Here is a 24261-nt window from a genome sequence, read left to right as displayed (position 1 = left end):
AAAAACATAATAATGCAAGTACACCTGTGCAAACAAATGTATTTATTCCGTAATGCAAACAGCAACATATGAATTATATTATTTACCCAAGAGGAGGAAAGTGAATCATACCCGTGGCAGTTAGCTAAATCACACAGTTATATTAGCCATGTTACAAATCCAACACACAAAACCTCCGTTCTACAGCCTAAGAGGGCGTTCTATCCAAACCATTTCTAAGCACAACATAGCTCAGATGAAAACTGAACTCCAACAGAATAGTTCAGTTATTGCTCAGATAAATAATATTAGCTCTACAAGAGGAGAAAAGGGTTCACATTGTTCAGACGCATACAAAACAGGTTCCAAAATGTGTTGTCCAACTGACTACTTTTGGTTGAAAAATCCCTGCACTGTTGCTTCTTGTTGCACAAGAAAGTCGAGTGAAAGATTCTCTCCCCACTTTTGCAGATGGAACCTATTTGTGGTATACAATCTGCATCAACTCATTTGTTTGGAAAGAAGTTGATTGGCTGAGAAGCCAGCCACTATAACAAAACAGCGACAGTCTTTGTAGCTCTGGAAAGTAAGTCTGAGGAAGAGGGAAGTAGCACCATTGTCACCATTGTCACCAAGAGCAAGATCAAGAGGGAAGGAAACGAAGAGGCCGCCAGTTCATAGAGCGGCAGGTCAAAAAACAAGTTCAGAGCTGTGACTTGAAATAAAACCTTCAAAACCATTTTGTGTGTGGTGTGTTGTGTGTGTGGTCTTCACTCCCTCGAGTCGTAGTCAGGCTGGGTGCAGCTTATGCAGATATAGTCCTCGTTCTCTGCCTGCTCAGCTGAGAGACCCACACACACCTGGTGGAACCACTGATTACAGCTGCCGTCGCACTGGACCCAGTTCACCTGAGACACGCAGCAGAGGGACAGAGAGAAACAAGTCACTTATCTGGGTTCGTTTCCAACTGGTTGACATCCTTAACTGGCTTTTGTCAAACCGTATTAACGTCAAATACTAGGTTTTTCGGGCACCCTTCCAATAAATCTAGCTAGGAGACATACGGTGTGCAGGAGGGGGGGGGGGGTTATATACTGATCGGGTTGCAGGGACCTACAGTGTATAACGGGGGGGGAGGGGCTAGATACTGACCTGGTTGCAGGGACTATGACATAACGCTGGGGGGTTAGATACTGACCTGCTTGCAGGGACTATGACATAACGCTGGGGGGTTGGATACTGACCTGCTTGCAGGGACTATGACATAACGCTGGGGGGTTGGATACTGACCTGCTTGCAGGGACTATGACATAACGCTGGGGGGTTAGATACTGACCTGCTTGCCCTCTGGCTCCCTGCACCAGGGAGCAGCACACAGGGACAAGTCCTCCCCCTCGGAGTCGGACGGGGAGCGGTCAGAGAGCGTGTTGGTGGGGGACGACGTCTCCTTGGACCCTTTGCTCTTGCTGGCCTTGCTGGGCTTGTCCCTCTTCTTGCGAGGCTTCTTGGCCTTGTCCCGGTGCTGGGAGTCCGAGCTGTCCTTGCGCCGCTTGGTCCGCTTACTGGTCTGGCCGTTCACCGCCTCCTTCTTAAGACTGGACACTCCGTTCTGAGACGACACACACAGCACAACATGACCTTCTTAAGACTGGACACTCCGTTCTGAGACCACACACACAGCACAACATGACCTTCTTAAGACTGGACACTCCGTTCTGAGACCACACACAGCACAACATGACCTTCTTAAGACTGGACGCTCCGTTCTGAGACCACACACAGCACAACATGACCTTCTTAAGACTGGACGCTCCGTTCTGAGACCACACACACACACAACATGACCTTCTTAAGACTGGACACTCCGTTCTGAGACCACACACACACACAACATGACCTTCTTAAGACTGGACACTCCGTTCTGAGACCACACACACAGCACAACATGACCTTCTTAAGACTGGACTCTCCGTTCTGAGACGACACACACAGCACAACATGACCTTAAGACTGGACGCTCCGTTCTGAGACACACACACACACAACATGACCTTAAGACTGGACGCTCCGTTCTGAGACCACACACACACACAACATGACCTTAAGACTGGACGCTCCGTTCTGAGACCACACACACAGCACAACATGACCTTCTTAAGACTGGACGCTCCGTTCTGAGACCACACACACAGCACAACATGACCTTCTTAAGACTGGACACTCCGTTCTGAGACCACACACACAGCACAACATGACCTTAAGACTGGACACTCCGTTCTGAGACCACACACACACACAACATGACCTTAAGACTGGACACTCCGTTCTGAGACCACACACACAGCACAACATGACCTTCTTAAGACTGGACGCTCCGTTCTGAGACCACACACAGCACAACATGACCTTCTTAAGACTGGACACTCCGTTCTGAGACCACACACAGCACAACATGACCTTCTTAAGACTGGACGCTCCGTTCTGAGACCACACACAGCACAACATGACCTTCTTAAGACTGGATGCTCCGTTCTGAGACCACACACACACACAGCACAACCTTCTTAAGACTGGACACTCCGTTCTGAGACCACACACACACACAGCACAACATGACCTTAAGACTGGACACTCCGTTCTGAGACCACACACACAGCACAACATGACCTTCTTAAGACTGGACACTCCGTTCTGAGACCACACACACAGCACAACATGACCTTCTTAAGACTGGACACTCCGTTCTGAGACCACACACAGCACAACATGACCTTCTAAGACTGGACGCTCCGTTCTGAGACCACACACACAGCACAACATGAGGGCTTTAACATGAGGGCTTTAATGTTGAGATAGTAGTTGATAGCATGAAAGCAGTTAGTGGAGTAGTTCGGTATTTAGCATCCTGTTATAAGGTTATTTACATCATATACGGTCCATATCACAATTTTGACACTTTGCACTCTTGAGATATTAGTGCTCATTGCTCATGTCACAGCTAAGTAGAACACAATGGCTCCCTATATATATATACCACATGAGCAATGAGCACCAATATCTCAAGAGTGCAAAGTGTGCAAAATTGTGATTATGGACCACTGTATATGATCGTAAATAACCTTCTAACAGGGCTTATGATGCTAAACTAGTCCTTTAAGCCACCATAGTGCACAGCGGCAGGCTGATTTCCTAGGTTACCTGGTGGGCTGGGGGCGGGTGCTGGTCCTCGCTGTGCTGGGGCCCCTGGCTGTCTGGGGGCCGGGGGGACAGTCTGTGGAGGAGGGATCTGTACAGCTGCTGGGTCTCGGGGAGCGTCACCTGTAGCAGGAATCCCTCCACCATCAGCTCCTCCAGCTGAGCGCTCAGTCCTGCGGCGAGAACAGACATGGTGGTGAAAATGGGTAGCTGTGGTCAGAAGGACACGTGTGCATCGGCTGGTCAAGAACACCACAGTAGTACACACTTTTCACTTGATCTATTGTTTTTAACGTGAGTGTAGGGCTGCTCGATTAATCGGATTTTAATCTAGATTAAGATTTGGGCTGTCAACGATCATTAAAACTAAATAATCGCCATAAAACGATTTTGCACAAATCAAGCGCACCCTACACTGCAGAGCTATACTGCGCTTGACACTTTAGTTCAAAGCGAGACGAGTTGTCAAGCAAGGCGCACGCATGCTCCTCTTGAACAAAACACGACAAGAAGAAGATTATGGCAGCAGAACGAGAGGTGGACAAGAGAGCTAAAACAATGTCAGTGGTGTGGAAACACTATGGGTTCGCGGAGACAGATTTGGACCAAGTTGACACGGTGTGTAAAATTTGCTACGCAGTCGTAGCTGCCCCTCAAAGTAGCCCTTCTCAGTCCCGTTGTCGCATTACGCTCGTTCATGCCAGACAACAGTCCTTTGCCGGTCCATTCACTTTGCCGTCAAAATAAATCGGTATCGGCCTATTTAGGAGAGGTCAGATAAACATGAAACTTCACTTACCTCAGCAAAAGGGTCTATTTTAACAAATGCTGGGTTTTGAAGCCTCGGCGCTACCATTAAATAACTTATTTAGACGCGTTCTGTCAAAGTGAAATTATTTTTCCGAGGTAGTCTTCTTCTGTGATGGTGGCGGTGCTTTGAAGCTTCTTTATTTATCAGTTTTGGCACTTTTATTAATTTATTTATCAAGGTCAAGGTTCACTATTTGTCTCCCATGGGAGAAATGTATATAATCCAAAGAACATTGTTAAAAAGAAAAGCCACTGTCAACATTTAATAAATTAATTGTTATCAAAGTCAATAATTTGATTTAAGAAAATTTGTTGAGAAAATGTTAAAACCTTTGATTAAAAAAAAGAATTCAATGAATAATCGTGTTAAATAATCGTGATCTCAATATCAATCAAAATAATCGTGATTATGATTTTTGCCATAGTCGAGCAGCCCTACGCGAGTGTGTATGAAACTGTACGGCAGCCATTCTTGGCCAGGTCGCTCTTGAAAAAGAGATTTTAATCTCAGTCTAAACCCGGTTAAATAAAGGTGAATGAAACACCAACCCTGAAGAGGAATGCATTGATGCTCCGTGTGGAAAGATCCACCGTTCATTTCCTGAGACGCCCCGGGGCAGTGTCTGACCTGTACGAGAGGAATCACAAGTTAAGTCTGATATTTTGTGCATAAACTGATATGCTGCACTCTAATAGTGAGTTTGTTACACTCTATCTAACAGTGAGGTTATGCTAGGGTTATGTTACACTAACAGTGAGGTTATGCTAGGGTTATGTTACACTAACAGTGAGTTTATGTTACACTAACAGTGAGGTTATGCTAGGGTTATGTTACACTAACAGTGAGGTTATGTTACACCAACAGTGAGTTTATGTTACACTAACAGTGAGGTTATGCTAGGGTTGTTACACTAACCAGTGAGCTTCTGTTACACTAACAGTGAGGTTGTGTTACACTAACAGTGAGGTTGTGTTACATCAAGGCCAGTAACGGCTCCTACCTTCCCAGCGGGGTCAGTGTGAGGCCGGGCAGAGCTCCAGGGCTGGTGCGATCCGGAGGACGCCTGGTCCAGGGTGCCCTCTGCGGCCGCCTGCTGGACCCGGTGTTGCCAGCGGACCGTCCTCTCGATCAGGAAGCGCAGGGCGTCGCCCTCGGGGAGCCGCACGCGGATCCTCTGCAGCGAGGCCAGCAGGGGCAGCACGCGGTCCAGGGGCGGCTTCTCAGAGCGCCGGCACGGCGGGCAGAGCCAGGCCAGCCCGGGCTGAGGGTCCTCGCACCCCCACGCCACGCAGCAGTGGCGGTGGAAGGCGTCTCGACAGAGCTCACAGCGCAGCATGGTGCCGGCGGGGGCCTTGTGGCACACGCACACGCGGAGCGTCTCCGTGTCCCCCGAGACGAGCAGCTTGGACTCGTTGGACGTCCTCAGAGCCAGCAGCGTCTCCATCTCCTTCTGCCGCACGTCGCCCAGGGTGGCCATCTACACAGGACACAGTCACATATCACTACAGTACTCTACACGCTTCCTATACCATAGATGCAATAGACAGACAGATAGGAACTTTAATAATGCCCATAGGAGGACATTTGGGCATTTCAGCAATGGGAAATTACAACAAAGGCAGAATACTAACACATAGTAGTGAATAAACATAAAAAAGAACAAGGGACATATATCCATACATACAGCATGTGTAAAATATAGAATACAAACATAAATACATACAGACTGTACAGATATTTATAGTTATGTATACATAGCTACACACGTACTGTAGAAAGTACAAACAAACAAACAAAGGTGAAAGACCACTTGGAGACATGTACTAGGGTTAGGGTTAGAGTACATACAGCCGAGCCTGAGTCCCTGCTCTCTGACAGAGCTCTCTCCACATCGGGCAGACAGTCCAGCGTGGTGGAGCTCTTCCTGGCGCCGTGGCTCGCCTCCTTCACCCTTTTAGACTTGGTCTTCTGAGGCGTCGTCCCTACCTCACACCTGGGGCACAGCACCTGTTCACACCAAAGATAGGTTAAAACTCGCCCGTAATCACTCGCCCGTAATCACAATAAGTGTTACGTTCACTGATGTACTTGTTACATATTGCTTAATACCTCCAGCAGAGAATACGCAGAGTTCCTAGTCAGGAAGGTCTTGGCTGCGCTCTCCTTCCAGGCCTGCACATCTGAGATCAGGGCCTCGAGCCGAACCAGAGGGTCCAGCTTCACCGGGATGGCCTTGGCTCGAAGCACCAGGTCAGACAGGCTGTCCAGCACTGGTATACGTCCACCAAGCTGCACACAGACACAGACACACACACACACACACAGACACAGACACAGACACACATCAGTCTGGCTAAGCTGAAGTAGTTCCACATATTCAACCTTATTTTGAACCGAGAAACTGTAACGAAAACATCTTCTTCAAGCCCAGAAGCTGCTGTGTCACTGGGGCTGAGTGGGCGGGGACATGATCAGCTGATCTTGAGTGACGCATCACCTCCACTGCGTTAAGAGGAAGGCCGTCCCCTACCTGCAAGGTCTCGGCCTCCTGGAGCCACTCTTTAGCTGTGAGCACCGTGTCCTTCAGCTGGAGGCAGTTGGGCAGGTAGGCGGGGATGCTGTCCACCTCCTGCAGCGTGGCCTCGAGAGTCTCCACACACGGACGTGGTCTGCAAGAAAAGACTTCCTCATTTATCACACCACCCACCTGTGGTCATTAGACGACCCGCTCTACCTCCTGACTCCACCGCCTTGCACATTTCACTGTGGGTTGTATATTGTTTTGGTGTCGTGATTCTATACAACTGAACCACTGAGCTGATCCTGGTTGGATGGATACCACACGTCCTATGGTACACCTACGGCACTGGCTAAGGCTCTGTTCTCACCTGCCCTCCGTGAGGCCGAGCGCTCGCTCCTCCCAGTGCTCGGACACCGTGAGCAGCTCCTGCAGACGGGCCATGGCTTTCTCCACAGAGCTGTGCGGGGCCAGGCCCACCCCCTGGTCGATCAGCCTCCGCATGGTGTCTAGACAGAGGCTGTGGGGCCGGCCGCTGGCCTGCTGCACGGCCTCCAGCCAGCGCGCCTGCTCCAGACGCTCGCGCAGCAGAGCCAGCTGGGGCAGCTCCACGTCCAGGCCCAGGCTCACGTCCAGCAAGCCCTGCAGGTCACTGGGACCAGGGGCCTCCTCCGAGAGCAGCCGCTCGCTGTGCTGCTGGAAGTCATCCACCCGCGTCAGAAGGTCCTGGGTGTCAAAATCAATACAAAACACTGTATGAGGAAATGCAGAAATGTTCCAGTTCTAAGGGTCTAATCCTCCTGCAGGGTTTAGAGGAATGGCTCTTCTCTGTCCTGGCCCCGCAGTGGTGGAATGAACTGCCCACTGATGTCAGGACAGCAGAGTCGCTGCCCATCTTTCGTCGCAGGCTCAAAACTCATCTCTTCAAGAAGTACTACAACAATCCTCCCGCCTAAGCACTTATTGTATTATATTATATTGCACTGTACTTTAGATCGCTATTCTTGCACTTTGCCTTCAGCACTAGATTATGCTCTTAGTCACTTGTTTTAGAGAGAAGATGCACTTGTGAGTTCTGGCAAGTAGTAGTACATTGGCTCTTCCTACGTTAAATGCAATTATTGTTAGTCGCTTTGGATAAAAGCGTCTGCTAAATGACTCTAATGTAATGTTGAAGCCAGTACTGCCGCACCTTGAGTAAGGGCGCCTGGCGGATGCTGCAGGGCAGCGTGTGGAGCTGCTGGACAAACGACCGGAGCTCCTCTACGGTCAGCAGGTTCTGGCTCTGGGTCTTTCCTCCTCCAGACCGGTACCTGTGGACCAACACACACCATCTGAGAGAGCTGCCCGCCAGGCCATGGAGCACAGCCCACAATCACCTTCCAGCAAAACACACTTTCAGCAGAAAAATGTATTCAAGCTCAGTGAATTGAGTGTATGTATATATGTGTGTGTGTGTATATATATATATATATATATATATATATATATATATATATATATTACACACACACACATTTTAATCATTTATTTATGTCCACATAATAAACAATGCATACAGGGACACAAATACTAAAGGCACAGATTAGTCTACATTCACAATTAACATGGACAATGTCTTTCACATACAAAACACATCACTCATGGAGACAAGTAGCAACGTCTCCGCCATATCCGCCACACACACACACACACACACACACACACAGTATATACTGTAAGTGCGGTAGTTGTTAGTACCCGGTCTGTCTCTTGTGTGTGTGTGTGTGTGTATATATATGTATACTAGTGCTGTACTGATGAGTACCTGGTCTGTCTCTTGTGTGTGTGTGTGTATGTATATATATATATATATGAGTACCTGGTCTGTCTCTTGTGTGTGTGTGTGTGTGTATGTATATATATATATATATGAGTACCTGGTCTGTCTCTTGTGTGTGTGTGTGTGTGTGTATGTATATATATATATGAGTACCTGGTCTGTCTCTTGCCGTTCAGCAGCTGCTGGGCCACCACAGCACACTTCTCAGCGTCCTGGGTGGCCGAGCGGAGCTGCTGCAGGAGGTCCGTCGGGGGGAAGGCCTTGGTATCAGCCTCCTCCAGCAGACCCCGTATCTCCTCCAGGCCTGGGTAGAGCACACACAGACACACACGCACACACACACACAGACAGACAGACACAGATAGATAGACAGACAAACAGACAGACAAGCAGGCAGACAAGCAGGCAGATAGACAGACAGACAGACAGACAGACAGACAGACAGACAGACAGACAGACAGACAGACACAGACAGACAGACAGAGACAGACAGACAGACAGACAGAGACAGACAGACAGACAGACACACAGACAGACAGACAGAGACAGACAGACAGACAGACAGACAGACAGACAGGCAGACAGCAGTGAGACCCAATGCACAGTCTAATGAGTAATACTACATTACAAAATATTGAAAAATATTTCAAATATATAAAATTTGTGAAAACAGACAGTATCATAGTAAAGGTCAATCCCAGATCTCAGATCAGCTCACCTCTTTTCTTGTCTTGTCTGGCCTCCAGGATGTCAGTCACGTGAGAGAGCCAGTCACTGTAGGACTCGGCACGGAGCTTCACCAGCTCCAACATGGGCCACAGCTCTGCCAGCGTGAACCTGTAGCTGGAGGTCCAGACACGCACACGCACACAGTTAATGACATTTCAGTCTCACCAATGTATTACCCTCCCCCCAATTTGTTGTTTTCTGTTTTCCTACTTGATTGATCTTCCAAAGGTTATTTTACAATGCCTCTGAACCTACTCTTTAGATCGTTCTCATAACAATCATCATTTGTGCCTGTGTGACATCACTTCCCTGTCCTGTTCGTCCTGCTTGACGTCACTTCCTCTCCCACGTTATAAGACTACACTCCCTATCCCATTCATTCACTCTGCGCGTAGGAAACACTTCCTGTTCAGAGTCCAGTTTGCAAACTCGTAACATCAGAATTTTCCGTGTCCTCCCGAAACTCTCTTTCACATCGCACCTGAAGAACCGTCCGCCATGTTTGTATCGAGACGCCAAGGTCAAATTATGCGTTTTTCTATATCGTCTGGCATGGGGCAGAGACAGAGCCACATAAGGCCGGGGGGGGTGGAGCTAAGGCACCGTCTGGCTATGACAATGCTGGGATAACAACAGACTGGCTACTTGTAGGGATGACTACGGCTCAGTGAAACGATCTGATATCAAGTGGTTTTAATTAGTTTTGACAATGTGAATGACATTTAGTGATAGCAGCTTTAACTGACATAGTATATGTCTGTAATAAGGGGTGAATCTGAAGGAATATCACCGTCTTGATAAGCGTCTGTGGTGGGGGTGGATGGAGAGACTCACTGGAGGGTGCGCTTGCTGGGGGGGCAGGAGCAGAGGTCGCGTGCGTGGTGCAGACACACCAGCTGCCCGGGGCGGCAGGGGCAGGTGAGGGCAGACAGGTAGCAGGTGGTCCGACACTTGGAGCACTGCCGCTCCTCGTCCGGCAGCTGGTCGTACTCCACCTGCTGGGTCTGCAGAACGCCCTGGAGACGCAGGAACACGCGGCGGCCATTACAGCCGGGAGCGGCTAGCATGCACACACTCGGGGGGGGGGGGGGGGGCATGAGGCGACTCTCTCTCAGGTTTCTGTTGTTTTCGTCAGACGCTACTCTGCCTATATATTTGGAGGGTGACGTTGAGCGGGTCACGGAAACAGAAGAGGGTTGTCTCACCATTTTGACCACGCTCTCCCTAAGCTCCTCCTCCTCGCGGACCATGACGGTCATGTCCTTCTGCACGGCAGACGCCAGCTCCACGTCCATGGTGGCGGCCTTGGAGGCCATCTTACACACCATCTCGTCGTGGGAGAAGACGCAGTAGCGGTTCAGCTGGCGGTAGTGGTCGACACACAGACGGCCCATGGGCATCTGGGAAGAGCGGAGGGAGATGATCAGAGGTGCAACTCGACAGCATCAGAACAGCACAGCCTTCTGTTCAAGCTAAGCACCGTATGAAGAGTTCATTTGCAAAAACAGATATGTGCATTTTGATAAATCATTTTTTTCAATCAAATGTCAACATTAAATATCAATTAAATTACAGTTGGGTTGTTTTGATTAAATAAAAAAGACTCTTCTTTACGTCATCAAAACCATCAAACTGTTATTTAATTGATATTTAATGTTGACATTTGATTGAAAAAAATGATTTATCAAAATGTATCAAAATGCACATATCTGTTTTTGCAAATGAACTCTTCATATAATGAATGATTCACATAATCAACACCATTCGTCAGACGTTTCAGTACTGGGTATGGAACAAGCCTGTGCAAGCGTTATCTTGGTATGGGGTGGTATCTGTTATCTTGGTCTGGGGTGGTATCTGTTATCTTGGTATGGGGTGGTATCTGTTATCTTGGTATGGGGCGGTATCTGTTATCTTGGTATGGGGTGGTATCTGTTATCTTGGTATGGGGCGGTATCTGTTATCTTGGTATGGGGCGGTATCTGTTATCTTGGTATGGGGTGGTATCTGTTATCTTGGTATGGGGCGGTATCTGTTATCTTGGTATGGGGCGGTATCTGTTATCTTGGTATGGGGCGGTATCTGTTATCTTGGTATGGGGCGGTATCTGTTATCTTGGTATGGGGTGGTATCTGTTATCTTGGTATGGGGCGGTATCGTGGTATGGGGCGTTATCTTGGTATGGGGCGGTATCCGTTATCTTGGTATGGGGCGGTATCGTGGTATCTTGGTCTGGGGCGGTATCTGTTATCTTGGTATGGGGTGGTATCGTGGTATCTCACCCAGTCCATGGTGGAGAAGTTCACGGCCTCGGCAAAGTTGAAGCCCTGGTTGAATCCGCTGTGGTAAGCTCGGGGAAACGTGATGACGAACTCCCCGGCACACTGGTTGGTGCGATAGATCTACAGAGAGCATCAAGTCGTGGTTAGGTCCAAGATAATTAAATGTATAATACATAAAATAAAAAATCTTGCAAAACAGGTCTGAGGATCTGTGTGTGTGTGTGTGTGTGTGTGTGTGTGTGTGTCAGACCTGCAAACTCTTGAGTAGTGAAAAAGGTGACAACATACAAAATGAAAACCCTCTAGATTCACTTCAACTACCCTGTTTGACATAACAAAGGTGACTGTAGCCAAAAGGTGACAAGTTTGCAGGTGTGGTGTGTGTGTGTGTGTGTGTGTGTGTGTGTGTGTGTGTGTGTGTGTGTGCGTGCTTACCGGAACACCGTGGTTCATGAGTGTGTTGGGGTTCATGATGGTGACCAGCTGGTGCAGTAGGTCCGGCTGGGACGCGAACAGCTCGGGGGCCAGTTTCTTCATCACCCCCTCGAGCTGCTGCGCAGCGTAGCCAGGCGCCCCGTACCACGTCTTGGGCTCCCCCCTGGGGACAGAGACGCCACCACGTCACTAACACTCATCCCTGCTCCTCCACAGAGACGCCACCACATCACAACACTCATCCCTGCTCCTCCACAGAGACACCACCACGTCACTAACACTCATCCCTGCTCCTCCATAGAGACACCACCACGTCACTAACACTCATCGCTGCTCCTCCACAGAGACACCACCACGTCACAACACTCATCCCTGCTCCTCCATAGAGACGTCACCACGTCACAACACTCATCCCTGCTCCTCCACAGACACCACCACGTCACTAACACTCATCCCTGCTCCTCCACAGACACCACCACGTCACTAACACTCATCCCTGCTCCTCCACAGAGACACCACCACGTCACTAACACTCATCCCTGCTCCTCCACAGACACCACCACGTCACTAACACTCATCCCTGCTCCTCCACAGAGACACCACCACGTCACAGACGCCACCACGTCACTAACACTCATCCCTGCTCCTCCATAGAGACCTGGGGGGGTCGGGGGGGCACCGTGCAGTCACCACCGGACAGAGACGGGAGACCGTACCAGTGCAGATCGTTAATAGACAGAGAGGAGACCGTACCAGTGCAGGTAGTTGATGGAGTAGCTCCAGTGGTCCTCGATGTGCCAGCAGAAGGAGGAGAAGCACATGCCCACGTAGAGCCAGGGCACCTTCATCCCACAGATGTCGGCCGTAACGTGGTTCAGCACGGAGCCCTCAATCACCGGCATGTTGTTGAGGTTCCAGCCGCTGGTCAGGTACTCCTGCAGGGCACGAGCTCAGCGTCAGCTCTCCTCACCTCCAGGTACACTCTCTGGTCAGTTCACATGTTATACAACTATATACAAGCAACGCACAGTGAGCCCCAATACAATTATGTTAACTGAAGAGACATTAACCCAATCAACCACACAAACAGTGAAAAGTTGAGGCATCCGAGTCATCGGCCCCGTTTGTAGTTCTGAGTAACGTTCGTTCTACAATGCGTTGATCACAGCACATGATAATGCTAATGCTAATGCTAATGATGTTCAAGAAAACTCGTTACACCTCTAATGTGAGCCTCTCAACGTGTCCATATACTACAGGGCTGTCAACTGTTAAACTGAACCCACAGACTCCCCCCCCTCCCCCAGGGCAAGACTAACTTTTGTCACGTCTGGACACAATGACCTAGCCATAGAATTACAAAAATGAGAGTCATCTGATCCATGTTGTAAAACCTAACGACTATAACTCGCCTTTGACCCAAAACCGAGACACACGTGTTCAGCAGCATGAAGAGAGGCTTGTCTGAAAGCCGCACCAACCAGCTCGAATCCCTCTTTAGTTTGACTCGCCAGAAGTAAAGTGTCTGAACTGAGCGCAAGACGCCCGTCAAGAGACTTGTACTGCATGTACCTCATCCTCGGGGGAGACCTGGAAGTGTCCGTTCTTGACAGGGAAACCGCTACCGAACTCCTTGGAGGCGATGTCCGCCCCGTACTCCACAGTGATGTCCTCCTCGATGGTGCAGACCATGCGCCAGAACTCCTTCTCCACCAGCTCTGTGGGAACCATCTGACAAACACAACACATGCTTACTTCACCTGCTGGTTCCGATGACTCAGTCTGGCTGGATACGTTAATGCCTGATGAGGTGCAACTTTCCCTAAACTTACGTGAACGGGCATGTTGAAGTAGTCTGATTTGAAGGAATCGGCCATGTCTCCGAAGCTTCGTAGAGTGTAGTCTCTGCTAGCCTGCTCAAAGCCAAAAGCTACCTGGGGTTTGCCGCATTCCTGTGGAGAAGATGGGACAGGATCGAAACACTGACACAGCACATGGAAGCAAGTCCTATCAGCCAAAACCAGCATGTGTTGCCGTAGTGCCGGTGTGGTATACTAACTGGGCCGGGGTAGGTATTCACCTGAGCCAGACACCTGGGGCACCTCCAGTCTCCTTTGGGGACGTCGTGGAGGGGCGGGATCAGACAGAAGGTGTGGTAGCTGTCATCGCAGCCGTCACACAGCAGGAGGCGGTCCTCCGCTGTCCCCGTGCCACACACCAGACACATGTACTGGTCCACCTAGGAACACACACACCAGACACATGTACTGGTCCACCTAGGAACACACACACCAGACACATGTACTGGTCCACCTAGGAACACACACACACCAGACACATGTACTGATCCACCTAGGAACACACACACCAGACACATGTACTGGTCCACCTAGGAACACACACACCAGACACATGTACTGGTCCACCTAGGAACACACACACCAGATACATGTACTGATCCACCTAGGAACACACACACCAGACACATGTACTGGTCCACCTAGGAACACACACACCAGACACATGTACTGGTCCACCTAGGAACACACACACACACCAGACACATGTACTGGTCCACCTAGGAACACACACACCAGACACATGTACTGGTCCACCTAGGAACACACACACCAGATACATGTACTGGTCCACCTAGGAACACACACACCAGATACCAGATACATGTAATGGTCCACCTAGGAAGACAGCATATTCTTCTTCACATGTTCAAGACAAAGAGGCATCTGCCTGGGTGATGTGTGACTTCCAAACATTGGTGGGGGATATCAATCAATCAATCAATCAAAGCTTTATTTGTATAGCGCATTTCATACCCAGAGGTAACACAATGCGCTTTACAGAGAACAAGGGAGGTGGGCATACGACCCACTCTCTACATATTCCAGAGGGAAGCAAAAAAACAGTAATCACCCGGGGGCCAGATAAGTGAGCTGTAAAAATTCTTCCCTGACCCCTCTCAACAAGGCGATCGAGCAAGCTCCAGGAGTATGTTTGTCTACCGGCTAAGAACATTTATAAAGCAATACATTACATTAAATTACATTTCAGAGTAAGAGAGGCTAAGGGATAGAAAGCAACTGTCAAAACAATTTTATAGTTCTAAAACTATCCATTTTGACTACCATTGATACCAAGCAATAATGAGGACGTATTTAATTGTTAATCTCACTGACTCCATAATATATAAGTTACTCTACTCACTGTGGGGTCGTGTTTCTTACTCAGTACATCACTGATGGGCTCCGTGCGCTCCTGTTTCACCTCCACAGGGGTCACTTTCACTAAAACAGTGGTCAAAACGGTCAGTCCAACAATCATGCTCTTATATTAGACTGACTTTTACAAATCAGTTCAGATAGAAACTATTTGTCTTTCCCTTGCAAAACATGGAAATGTTTGCTAGGGAACGAGACCCAAAGTTAATCTGAAGTTAAGGACTCTGTGTTCAGGGCTCGTCGGTGCTCACCAGGCTCTGGTTTGGCCACACATGAGCCCATCCTCCTCCTCAGGTTAGGACGGTTCTCACACACCTCCCCGGGCTCCATCTTCACACAGCCTCCCTGTCAGAGAGACAGGGAGAGACACGGGGAGAGACACGGGGAGAGACACGGGGAGAGACACGGGGAGAGACACGGGGAGAGACACAGAGAGAGAGGGTTGTTTCTTAGGGGGCATTGTGCTCATTTCAAGAGACTTTATCCAAAACGCATGCAAAGCAAGTTGCAAAACCAGTTCTGGTCTGCAGCGGGGGCACTCCAAGAACAACGCTGAGTCAGGAGGAGGAGCGGAGAGGACTCACCTCTGATCTCATGCGCTTGGCTCTGCGTGCGGCGCTGCAGGTGTCCACAGGCTGGACAGACTGCCGCTGGGGCAGGTCGTGGGGAGTGTACTCCTTATCCTTGGTGTCACTGGTCAACGTGGGCTTCTGGATAAAGACAGTAGCAGAGCAGGGCTTGTAGAGAAAGACCTTGTAAAGGGATTGATGGGGAAACACTGATGCTCTGGGGCTAGTTTGAGGTCGTAGGGCCACACTGGACCAAATATCACTTCACACGGGCCCAAATAGCTTTAACGATAAAGGATGTGGATCAATGAGCACACACTGTACTTTGATTTGTTGTGTGGTTTTCTCTTAAGCTCCACATTCAACGCAATCCCGACAAACGTGACTTCTTCATAAACTCAGACCGCTCAGTGTGCCTGACTCAATCTGTCAGAGGACTAGCTGGTTTCCTGACAGACAGGAAGCAGTGTGTGCAGCTGGGTAAGCAACTCTACACAAACAACCGCACCTCCAGAGACTCGTCTGTCAAGCTCCTGACATCTGCTGATGACACCACCATCCCTGGCCTAACGGGGGTGAGTCTACCTACCGACGGGAGCCTGATCACCTGGGCTGGGCTGAACCAGTTTGTCTTATCGTGTGACTAAACCCAAGCATTTACTCTTAAGTAACTCTTAATTAACTCTTAGTTGCTACTAGTTAGCCGCATACTAGTTTGTGTCTAATTTCGGTTGCACCACGGCAATTTAGGCGTTGTCTTAACTAGTAACTACTTATTAGTTACTAAAAAATAGTCGTCGGGCTCTGGCTCGCATACGAGTCATGTTCAATTTACAACAGAATATTGAGCTAACCAGGCATTTGAGTTGGTCATCCAACAGGCTCGATCCTCACCTTTCTGTATAATCCAAACTGTGGAATGGCTGTGATAATAGTCCACAAAATGTTCTTCCTTTGCCTCGTTTATCACCAGCTGCAACACTCTTCTCCAAATTCATTATCTCCATTAGCAGGGCTAACGTTGCACTCGGTAGCTTGTGCTTATTATTATTGGGGTTGGTGAGAAGCTTGTGCAGTGGAGAGGTTATTTTGGGGGAGTTAGCCGTTGGATTGTTATGCTTAAATGATCCTAGCCAGCTAGTTCCCAAGTTTGTTTGATAACGTTATTTGATTCAGACATAATGTAGGCTGCCTGGTACAGTCCACTGACCAGTTGCTGGTTAGCTATGAGAGGCAGGATCCCAGCCGACCGTTGCATCCCCCCAACGGAGGGTTATCAACTGGGCTGGGACTCCGCCTCTCATCTCTAACCAGCAACTGAGCCAATTGAGCTAAAGGTGGTTAGCTAGCTCGATCATGAAATTACTCAAACTGAATAAATATGACACCAATAAGCACACCGGTGCCAATAGTTAATTTAAGACATCTGCTAAAAAATAATATTTTTCCACCGACAGATTTATCTTTAATGTTTCAGCCCACCTCCGTCCTAATAGCAGAGTTGAAGACGCTAGTATTAGCTACTTCCTCGCACTAGTCATCACTTACACCCCCTCCCAGGGTGGGTCAATATTTAGTTGTTACTAGGAACTAGTCGTGAGTGGTGAACCCATTTAAATTTAGTAGTGAATAAATCTCAAGTTAGTCAACACTTAGGCTATGACTAGGCCTAGTCACCCCTTAGTAGTACTGGTGCACCCGGCTCCAGGCTTCCTGATGCACCCAGAACAATCTGGAGCTCAACGCCCCCCCGGGAAGATCACTGGTGACCCCTCTCACCCAGGTCACCACATCTGACTAAACCTGGGGCCGGATGAGGAGTCTCTGCAGGCTGAATGTTTGACAGCCCTACCCTGGGGTATGGACAGACGGTGCTGCCTGGTGGAGACAGAAGCCTCATAACATAGTTGTAATGGTGGAGTGGAGAGAGAGAGAACCGGGGAAAGAGGGCAATCAAGAGAAGCTGGCTGAAATGCATGTAGAGCACAACCTGCTAACCACAAACATCAACATGGGCCCCGAGATACAGGCAGAGACGCTGCAAAAGACAACCGAGGTGTGAAATGAAAATTAAGTACGAAAAAAAACACGCCATAAACATCTGTCCGTGTGGGGCACAGAGCTGACTAAAAGAAGCTGTTTCATTGGTAATTTGTCCTCATGTGTTTGGTGATGCTTTCAGAAGGCCACCTGGTTGGTTAGTAAAAGACAAGCCTTCCTACGAGGAAAGGGAGGTGAAGATAATGACATGGAGTTGAGGAGAGGGAGGGGGGGGGGAGATGTCAGTAACCAGAGAGAGAGAGACAGGGAAACTTGACTCACCAGAAGGTTGGCCCCGGTCTGAAACAGGTTGTAAGGGTACAGGATCCTCTCATAGTGAGCCCGCAGATGAGAGCCAATAGCCTTGCCCGGAGCAAAACCCATTTTAACCGATATCTTGCTCCATCGCCTCTCTCTGCAGACTGCATCAAACCCTCCCTCATCATTCACCAGCTGGGAAAGGAGAAAATACATCAATAATCAATCAATGTCCCAAATACAGCAGCGCAAAAACCACTGGTGACAGGCACCGCCATGACAGGCTCGGACAACAGGCATTCAGCAAAGTTTGTGCTTCCTAAAGGTGTTTGCCAGGATCATGCAGAATTAGGGGCAAAACAGATGGAGATGTTCATGGGAGTGTAAGGAAGCAAAGCTCATCTGTTCTTTCCATCACATAGGAGGAGCAGAGACTTATTTTTTCACAGGGGGTGCAGGAAAATAAACAAATAGCCTACATTACTTAAATAAAACACTAATGAGAATGTTTGGGCACTGACAACTGTTGTTAAAAATATAAATTATGATTCTGGCATGCAAAAGAGCGGTCATAAAAACACGTAAACACAAAAAAACCTCCAGTAGACGTCTCACAAATGTAATGTATGTCACCATTACACATGGAAGCCTGGCACTTATAGGATAATGGTTATTCATTAAATACATGGCTTATTATGCCATACACAAATCAAATCAAACTTTATTTATATTAGCACATTTCATACACAAAGGCTACACAATGCGCTTTACAGAGAGGGGGGGGGGGTACTAATCCTCCCCCGAACGGTCCAGAGGGAAGCAAAAAAAACAGTTCACCCATTTGATGCTATGTCCTCTCCAGCAACTTTTAAAGGAGAATGCTCGTTTTTGACAACCTGGATCTTATTTACGGCATATTATAAGACGTTTGACTCACCGAGATAACTTTGGTGTAATTCGGAGGCCTGTAGAAGAAATTTAAAATCCAGCGCGAGCCAAGTATATCCATGTAATGGCGGCGGACGGGGCACTGAGAATGCAGCTTCCAAAAAATCTATTTTCTGCCGCGAAACGGTTGTTTTCATCAATCTGTCTTTATGAATCGCTAGTTGTGCTTGCATAGAGCGAGGGCTTGTTGTGGTTTTCTACATGCCGGATACTTTGTGTGAGCAAATTACCTAAATTTGACCATTGTGCCTATTGTGTTTGCCTATAATGCCAATAGCTTACCATCGTGTTTCTCTGACTGCATGCCCATTTTCAGGTGCTAGATTTGTGTGACATGGACCATGTTCAAAAATAGCTAGTAGATTTCCAACGTGCTGGATCCAGGGTGTGCCAGACTCAGCAGGCTTCGTACCTTGTTGAGCTGGTAAAGGTCCAAGATCTTTCTTTCCACATGAGGGATCTTCAGAGTGCACCCTTGCAGCTCCCAGAACTTGGCAATTTGATCCAGGAAGTTGAGCCTGACTCTGGTCTGAGCCTGCTCAGGAAGGACAAACAAGAACAAAACAAAACAAACAATATGCCGCCATCTTAAATGTCAACAGAAAAAAGGGGATATTCTTATTACACGCATTATAAAACATTTGCATAATTAACCTGAGTTCATTGGCTCTCTGTTGCCTCCAACTGCAGACAACAGAACGCCATTCCCATTTAAAAAGGCTCATTGTATCAGGGGGGTAAGGGGAGGTCTGAGTACTAGTGACCTTTAACCAGACGTCAGCAACGTTCAATGAGGCACATATCAGAGGCCTGGAGAGATCTGAGATCAGTCAGACACCAGACTGATGTGGGTTACAAAGCATGCTGAAGTGCACTGATCTTGCGAGAATGCCACTCAACACATCAATGTAGCCTTTCACTTGAGAATACAGCATTATCTACCAGACTGATGCTTCTATGTTCATTCTCACATGTTAATTTAAAATTCATTAATTCTTTTATACAGCTCATCATTTATCTGTCAACAACTGAGGCAGCCCTACATCCATGGGATGGTGGCAATGGTGAAGCCAACATAGATGGTTATGGTTAATTATGTTAAATTGAACATTTTATACCTTAATGAGTGCACCATATGCAAAACTTGATCAACTGAATGACAACGTACCTCCAACTCATTAAGTCTCTGTATCCGGGGCGTGAAATGCAGTCTGTCCACATCACACGCGAACGGTGGCTGCCATTCCTAGAACAGGGAACACCATCTTGTCAACCAAAACTGCAAAAAGCAAATTCCAGACACGATGTCATCTTCCATTTAGGAAAGTAATTATTAATTGACTAAATGTAAAGAGTAGCCTAGATCATGATAATGTACACGGAATCAAGCTTTCATGCAGAGACTTTATTTTTTTGGACTGTCACAGACTAGGACCTATGAAACAGAAGAGGCCATGGCTTTGAACATTCACACAGTTTCTAGTTTGCAGTCAAACATTGCGAAACCGTTGCTGTGAATGAAACGAGTGTGGTGAAGATATAGTTTCAAGGCCGTACAGGCTGCTTATCTCTGGAGATCCTCTGCCTGTGACCTTGCATGACAGCAGTTTAAGCCATCGCGGGTGCACGCACGAACCGCAGAAAAGTATATCGCTATTCTAAAGTGATGGTGACACGTTTAATCAGTCCTAACAACAACAATAATCTAGGCCATCTCTAACATTCAGATATAATTCTAAACTGTTCCTCCTTTTATCAGACTTCCTTCACAAAACAACCGGTTGTCACCCAGTTGGCAGAGCAGCGTTCAGTTGGGGATCTTGGCGTCTGGTCTGCAGCCATAAAAATGCAGTGAGAAAAAAAAAGCATCCTCAGGGGCCTTGCAGGATGGGTGTTGATGAGACTGACATATGACTCTAAACGCTGTGTGCATCTAACAGCCCAGATGGGGGCGTGGTTATAGAAGCACACCGTAGTTCCATAGGCCTCTTTGTGGAGAACTACAAGAATAGGGAGGGACAGCAGCTCTCGGGATCGCAAGGCCCTACAGAGAGTGGTACGGTCAGCTGAATGTGCATTGGGAGGGCCACTCCCCCACCTTGAAAACATCTACTCCAGAAGATGCAAGACCAAGGCAAAAAGGATCCGGAGAGACCCAGCCACCGGACTGTTCTTTCTGCTATGGTCAGGGAAAAGATACTGCCCACACAGGGCGAGCACGGAGAGACACAGGAAGAGCTTCTTTCTGCAAGCCATCCAGCTCCTGAATGACTCTATTCAACGTCTAGTACAGACCACTTACAACGCTAAATCATACCCCCCCCAGGATTATTTATTATAGCTATAGCCATGTACATAACTCACCCATGCCCCCTCCCATATCCACATAGCATGTACATAATTCATCAACACCTTTATTTATCCCACCCCAGCTTAATCTTATACTGTAAAAAAGGGTACTTAGTGTAATATGTGTTCATTTGTACATTTGTAACTTGTACATTTGGAATTAGGAAATTAATTATTAGAGTTTAAATCTGTAGCATGACATTGGAGCCAGCAGCAACATTTCATGGTGACTGTACACGGTACATGTAACTTGTAAATTTGGAATTAGGAAATTGATTATTAGAGTTTATCTGTAGCATAATCTTGGAGCCAGAAGCAAGATTATGGTGACTGTACACGGTACATTACATGATGTGACAAATATAATGAATCTTGACAAACCACTCCCCCTCTGAACAAGCAACCAACTTCCACTCCCCCTCCCCCCATACACACACACAGACACACACAAATACACACAATCATCAACTAGGCCTCTATAGCCTGTATAAGGCAGATATTTGATTGGAGTATTCCTAGGCTTGCACAGGCTGTGGGATTAATTTTGATGATAAACCACAGTTTCAATGAAAATGTCTGAAAAGTAGGGAGTAGCTAGGGAGAGAGAGAGAGAGATCGATAGATATATCAATTTATCTATCTATCTATAATGTTCAGCCTAGCAGCCTAGATGCACACAATACAGGTAGGAGAATGAAAATTGGTTGTTTATGGGTTGTTTATTATTTCACTTTGCAACTATGCAATTCCACCATAAATAAATGAATAGCCACTTTACAAGAAACCTACTAAAAAAACATTAAAAGATGGCTACACAATCCCTTGATCAAAGACATCCTAATGGTGAAAACGTTTTTAAAGAGAAAAACGTGTACTTCCCTGTCTTAACATCTCTGGCTAGGGGTAGCCTATCTGCAAGGTTTCTAATCTGAGGCGAGCCATAAAATTGCGGTTACAAGAGTGCGTGTTCTCTTGTGTAAGGTGTGAAATAGAAAGATCAACATTACATTAAGACCAAGTGGAATGCAACTCTACCACTGTGTGCTGTCTGTGTATATTAACAAAGACATCCTAGGTCTACATTAACATAGAATTTAACTCAAAAACACAATGGCACAGTTGAGCTCTCCAACACACCCACTGCCACAAAGACAACATGGAGGACTTGTCCAAGCCAAAACATCAGGGAGGTGTTTAAAAGCCAGACCTTCCTGTACCACACCAGCCAAAACCAAACCCTCTGCTCGCTGGTCTATGTTAAGGCAACAACAACTATCTCCTCTCAGCACAATAAGCTGCTTCTAATAATACCTTGACGAGATTTTACAAAGATAATATAAGGGTGGTCAATCGTTAAACTACCCAGCATGATCTAAATTGGTGTCGTTTGATTCGCGCAAAGTTGTGGTCCTTACTTACAATAAAACATGCATTTTTAATTATTGTGGCAGCAATATTCACTTCCACCTAATAACCCATCCTTCTGCACCTCTCCATAAAGACTATGTCACGGTGCACGTAGCTGTCACACGGCAGTATCAGAATAAGGCCATGGCATGGCAGGGGTGACCAAGTTTCATATTGAACCTGTGATTACGCAATGCTCCTTTTCCCAATTAGATGCAAAATTAACATAGAAATTTGACATCAAGCCAAAGTTAATGTGGAATATAATTTCCGTGTCCTAACATTTAAGTCCAGGAAGTAAGCCAAGTTGTTGACGATATACGACCGATATTAAATTATAATTTAATACCCTATCTATAGCTGCTATCACCCTAAATCACATGCTGCTAACATGTAATTCTGCTTCTATGGGAATTATTTGCTGTTTTATCTGAACTTAACTTTTGTCGCGAGGGGAGCCCTGGTGCGCATGCGTACGTGCGCGAGGACAGCAGTTATACACAAACACACGTAACGCTGTTAGCCCAACGGCCCAGCTAGCCTAGCCTAGCCTAGCCTAGCTACTATGTTAGCCCAACGGCCCAGCTAGCAGCTAGCCTAGCCACTATATTAGCCCAACGGCCCAGCTAGCAGCTAGCCTAGCCTAGCTACTATGTTAGCCCAACGGCCGAGCTAGCAGCTAGCCTAGCCTAGCTACTATGTTAGCCCAACGGCCGAGCTAGCAGCTAGCCTAGCCTAGCCTAGCCTAGCTACTAACAACTACACCAAGCCGCAATCCGCCATGTTGAAAACCCAGCTAAAAACACAACATAACGACCAAACACGAACTCAAACACTTATTGACATAATACTTATAAAAAGAGATGTAATAGTTTTGATTTAAACACACTAACCTGCGGCGGACGGACTTTACAGATGCCAGTTTTCTCCGCAATCGGTCGTATTTTGTTGATATACGCAAACGGGTCGGCGAATTCCTCCCAACTGGGCTCAAAAACAGGGCACTCCGGTGGGGCGAGGAACTCGGTGAGCTGTGGTTGGCTCATCGTTGCATCTTCTTATTGAAATAATCCGAGATTTGCAATTAAAAATGTTTTAAGCAAAGTTCAATAAAAAAACGTCTTCTTTAATGAGCTAGCTCCCTTTAAATCGGTCAATTAGGAGCATCACCGCCGCTTCACTCATTCGGGTCGCTCTCACGCACCGAGTCGCGGAACAACACCTCGTTACTTCCGCATCAGAAAGTAGAGACCTTGCACAAGCTATGCACAATAACAATAAATCAAAGAACAACCACAGCTTTGTATGACAATGGTACAACATAATTATTCATAATAATAGGATAATTTGTAGTCAAATGAATATATATAATAAGTTGCGTTGAGGAATAAAACAGCAGGTTATTAAACCATGCATAAGGGATTTTAACGGATGTTTTACTTCATAATGAAGCATGAGCTGTAATTGTCGGTGTACGCATAAATATAAATAAAATATAAATATAAAGTTCTGTTTTATGCCAAATGTATACACATGAGCGCATTCATATTGGAACATGACGGTGACCGGGACTAATTTTTTAAAAGGCTTCGGAAGGCTCAGTGATTGGGTGTCATCAGCTTGTCATCAGGGTGTCATGCAGTAAGGGGAATCACAGACTGGACTCAAAATATCACACAAATT

At 47.3% G+C, this 24261-nt stretch overlaps 1 protein-coding gene across 2 annotated transcripts; it reads right to left on the bottom strand.

Annotated features, from left to right (window-relative positions):
- Positions 1 to 53: 53 nt before the first annotated feature.
- kdm5ba (lysine demethylase 5Ba) lies at positions 54 to 23748 on the bottom strand. Of its 2 annotated transcripts, XM_084440902.1 has the most exons (28): positions 23472 to 23748; positions 19991 to 20068; positions 19235 to 19357; positions 17899 to 18069; positions 15592 to 15717; positions 15259 to 15352; positions 14994 to 15073; positions 13852 to 14010; positions 13604 to 13723; positions 13344 to 13502; positions 12525 to 12706; positions 11772 to 11934; positions 11337 to 11456; positions 10260 to 10454; positions 9889 to 10070; positions 9044 to 9168; positions 8479 to 8629; positions 7696 to 7816; positions 6874 to 7229; positions 6516 to 6654; positions 6095 to 6274; positions 5834 to 5992; positions 4986 to 5462; positions 4534 to 4612; positions 3178 to 3347; positions 1773 to 1796; positions 1316 to 1564; positions 54 to 887 (listed from the first exon to the last, which is right to left on the bottom strand). In XM_084440902.1, the coding sequence occupies exons 1-28, from the start codon at positions 23622 to 23624 to the stop codon at positions 750 to 752; spliced, it is 4473 nt and encodes a 1490-aa protein (XP_084297028.1). In that variant the 5' UTR covers positions 23625 to 23748; the 3' UTR covers positions 54 to 749. The 2 variants fall into 2 exon arrangements, with proteins under 2 accessions (XP_084297028.1, XP_084297027.1); XM_084440901.1 differs by lacking the exon at positions 1773 to 1796 and having other exon boundaries at positions 1316 to 1588.
- Positions 23749 to 24261: the final 513 nt, after the last annotated feature.

Source organism: Borostomias antarcticus (genome assembly GCF_949987555.1).
Source record: "Borostomias antarcticus genome assembly, chromosome: 7".
Taxonomy (NCBI): domain Eukaryota; kingdom Metazoa; phylum Chordata; class Actinopteri; order Stomiiformes; family Stomiidae; genus Borostomias; species Borostomias antarcticus.
This window is presented reverse-complemented; position numbering and strand designations above follow the sequence as displayed.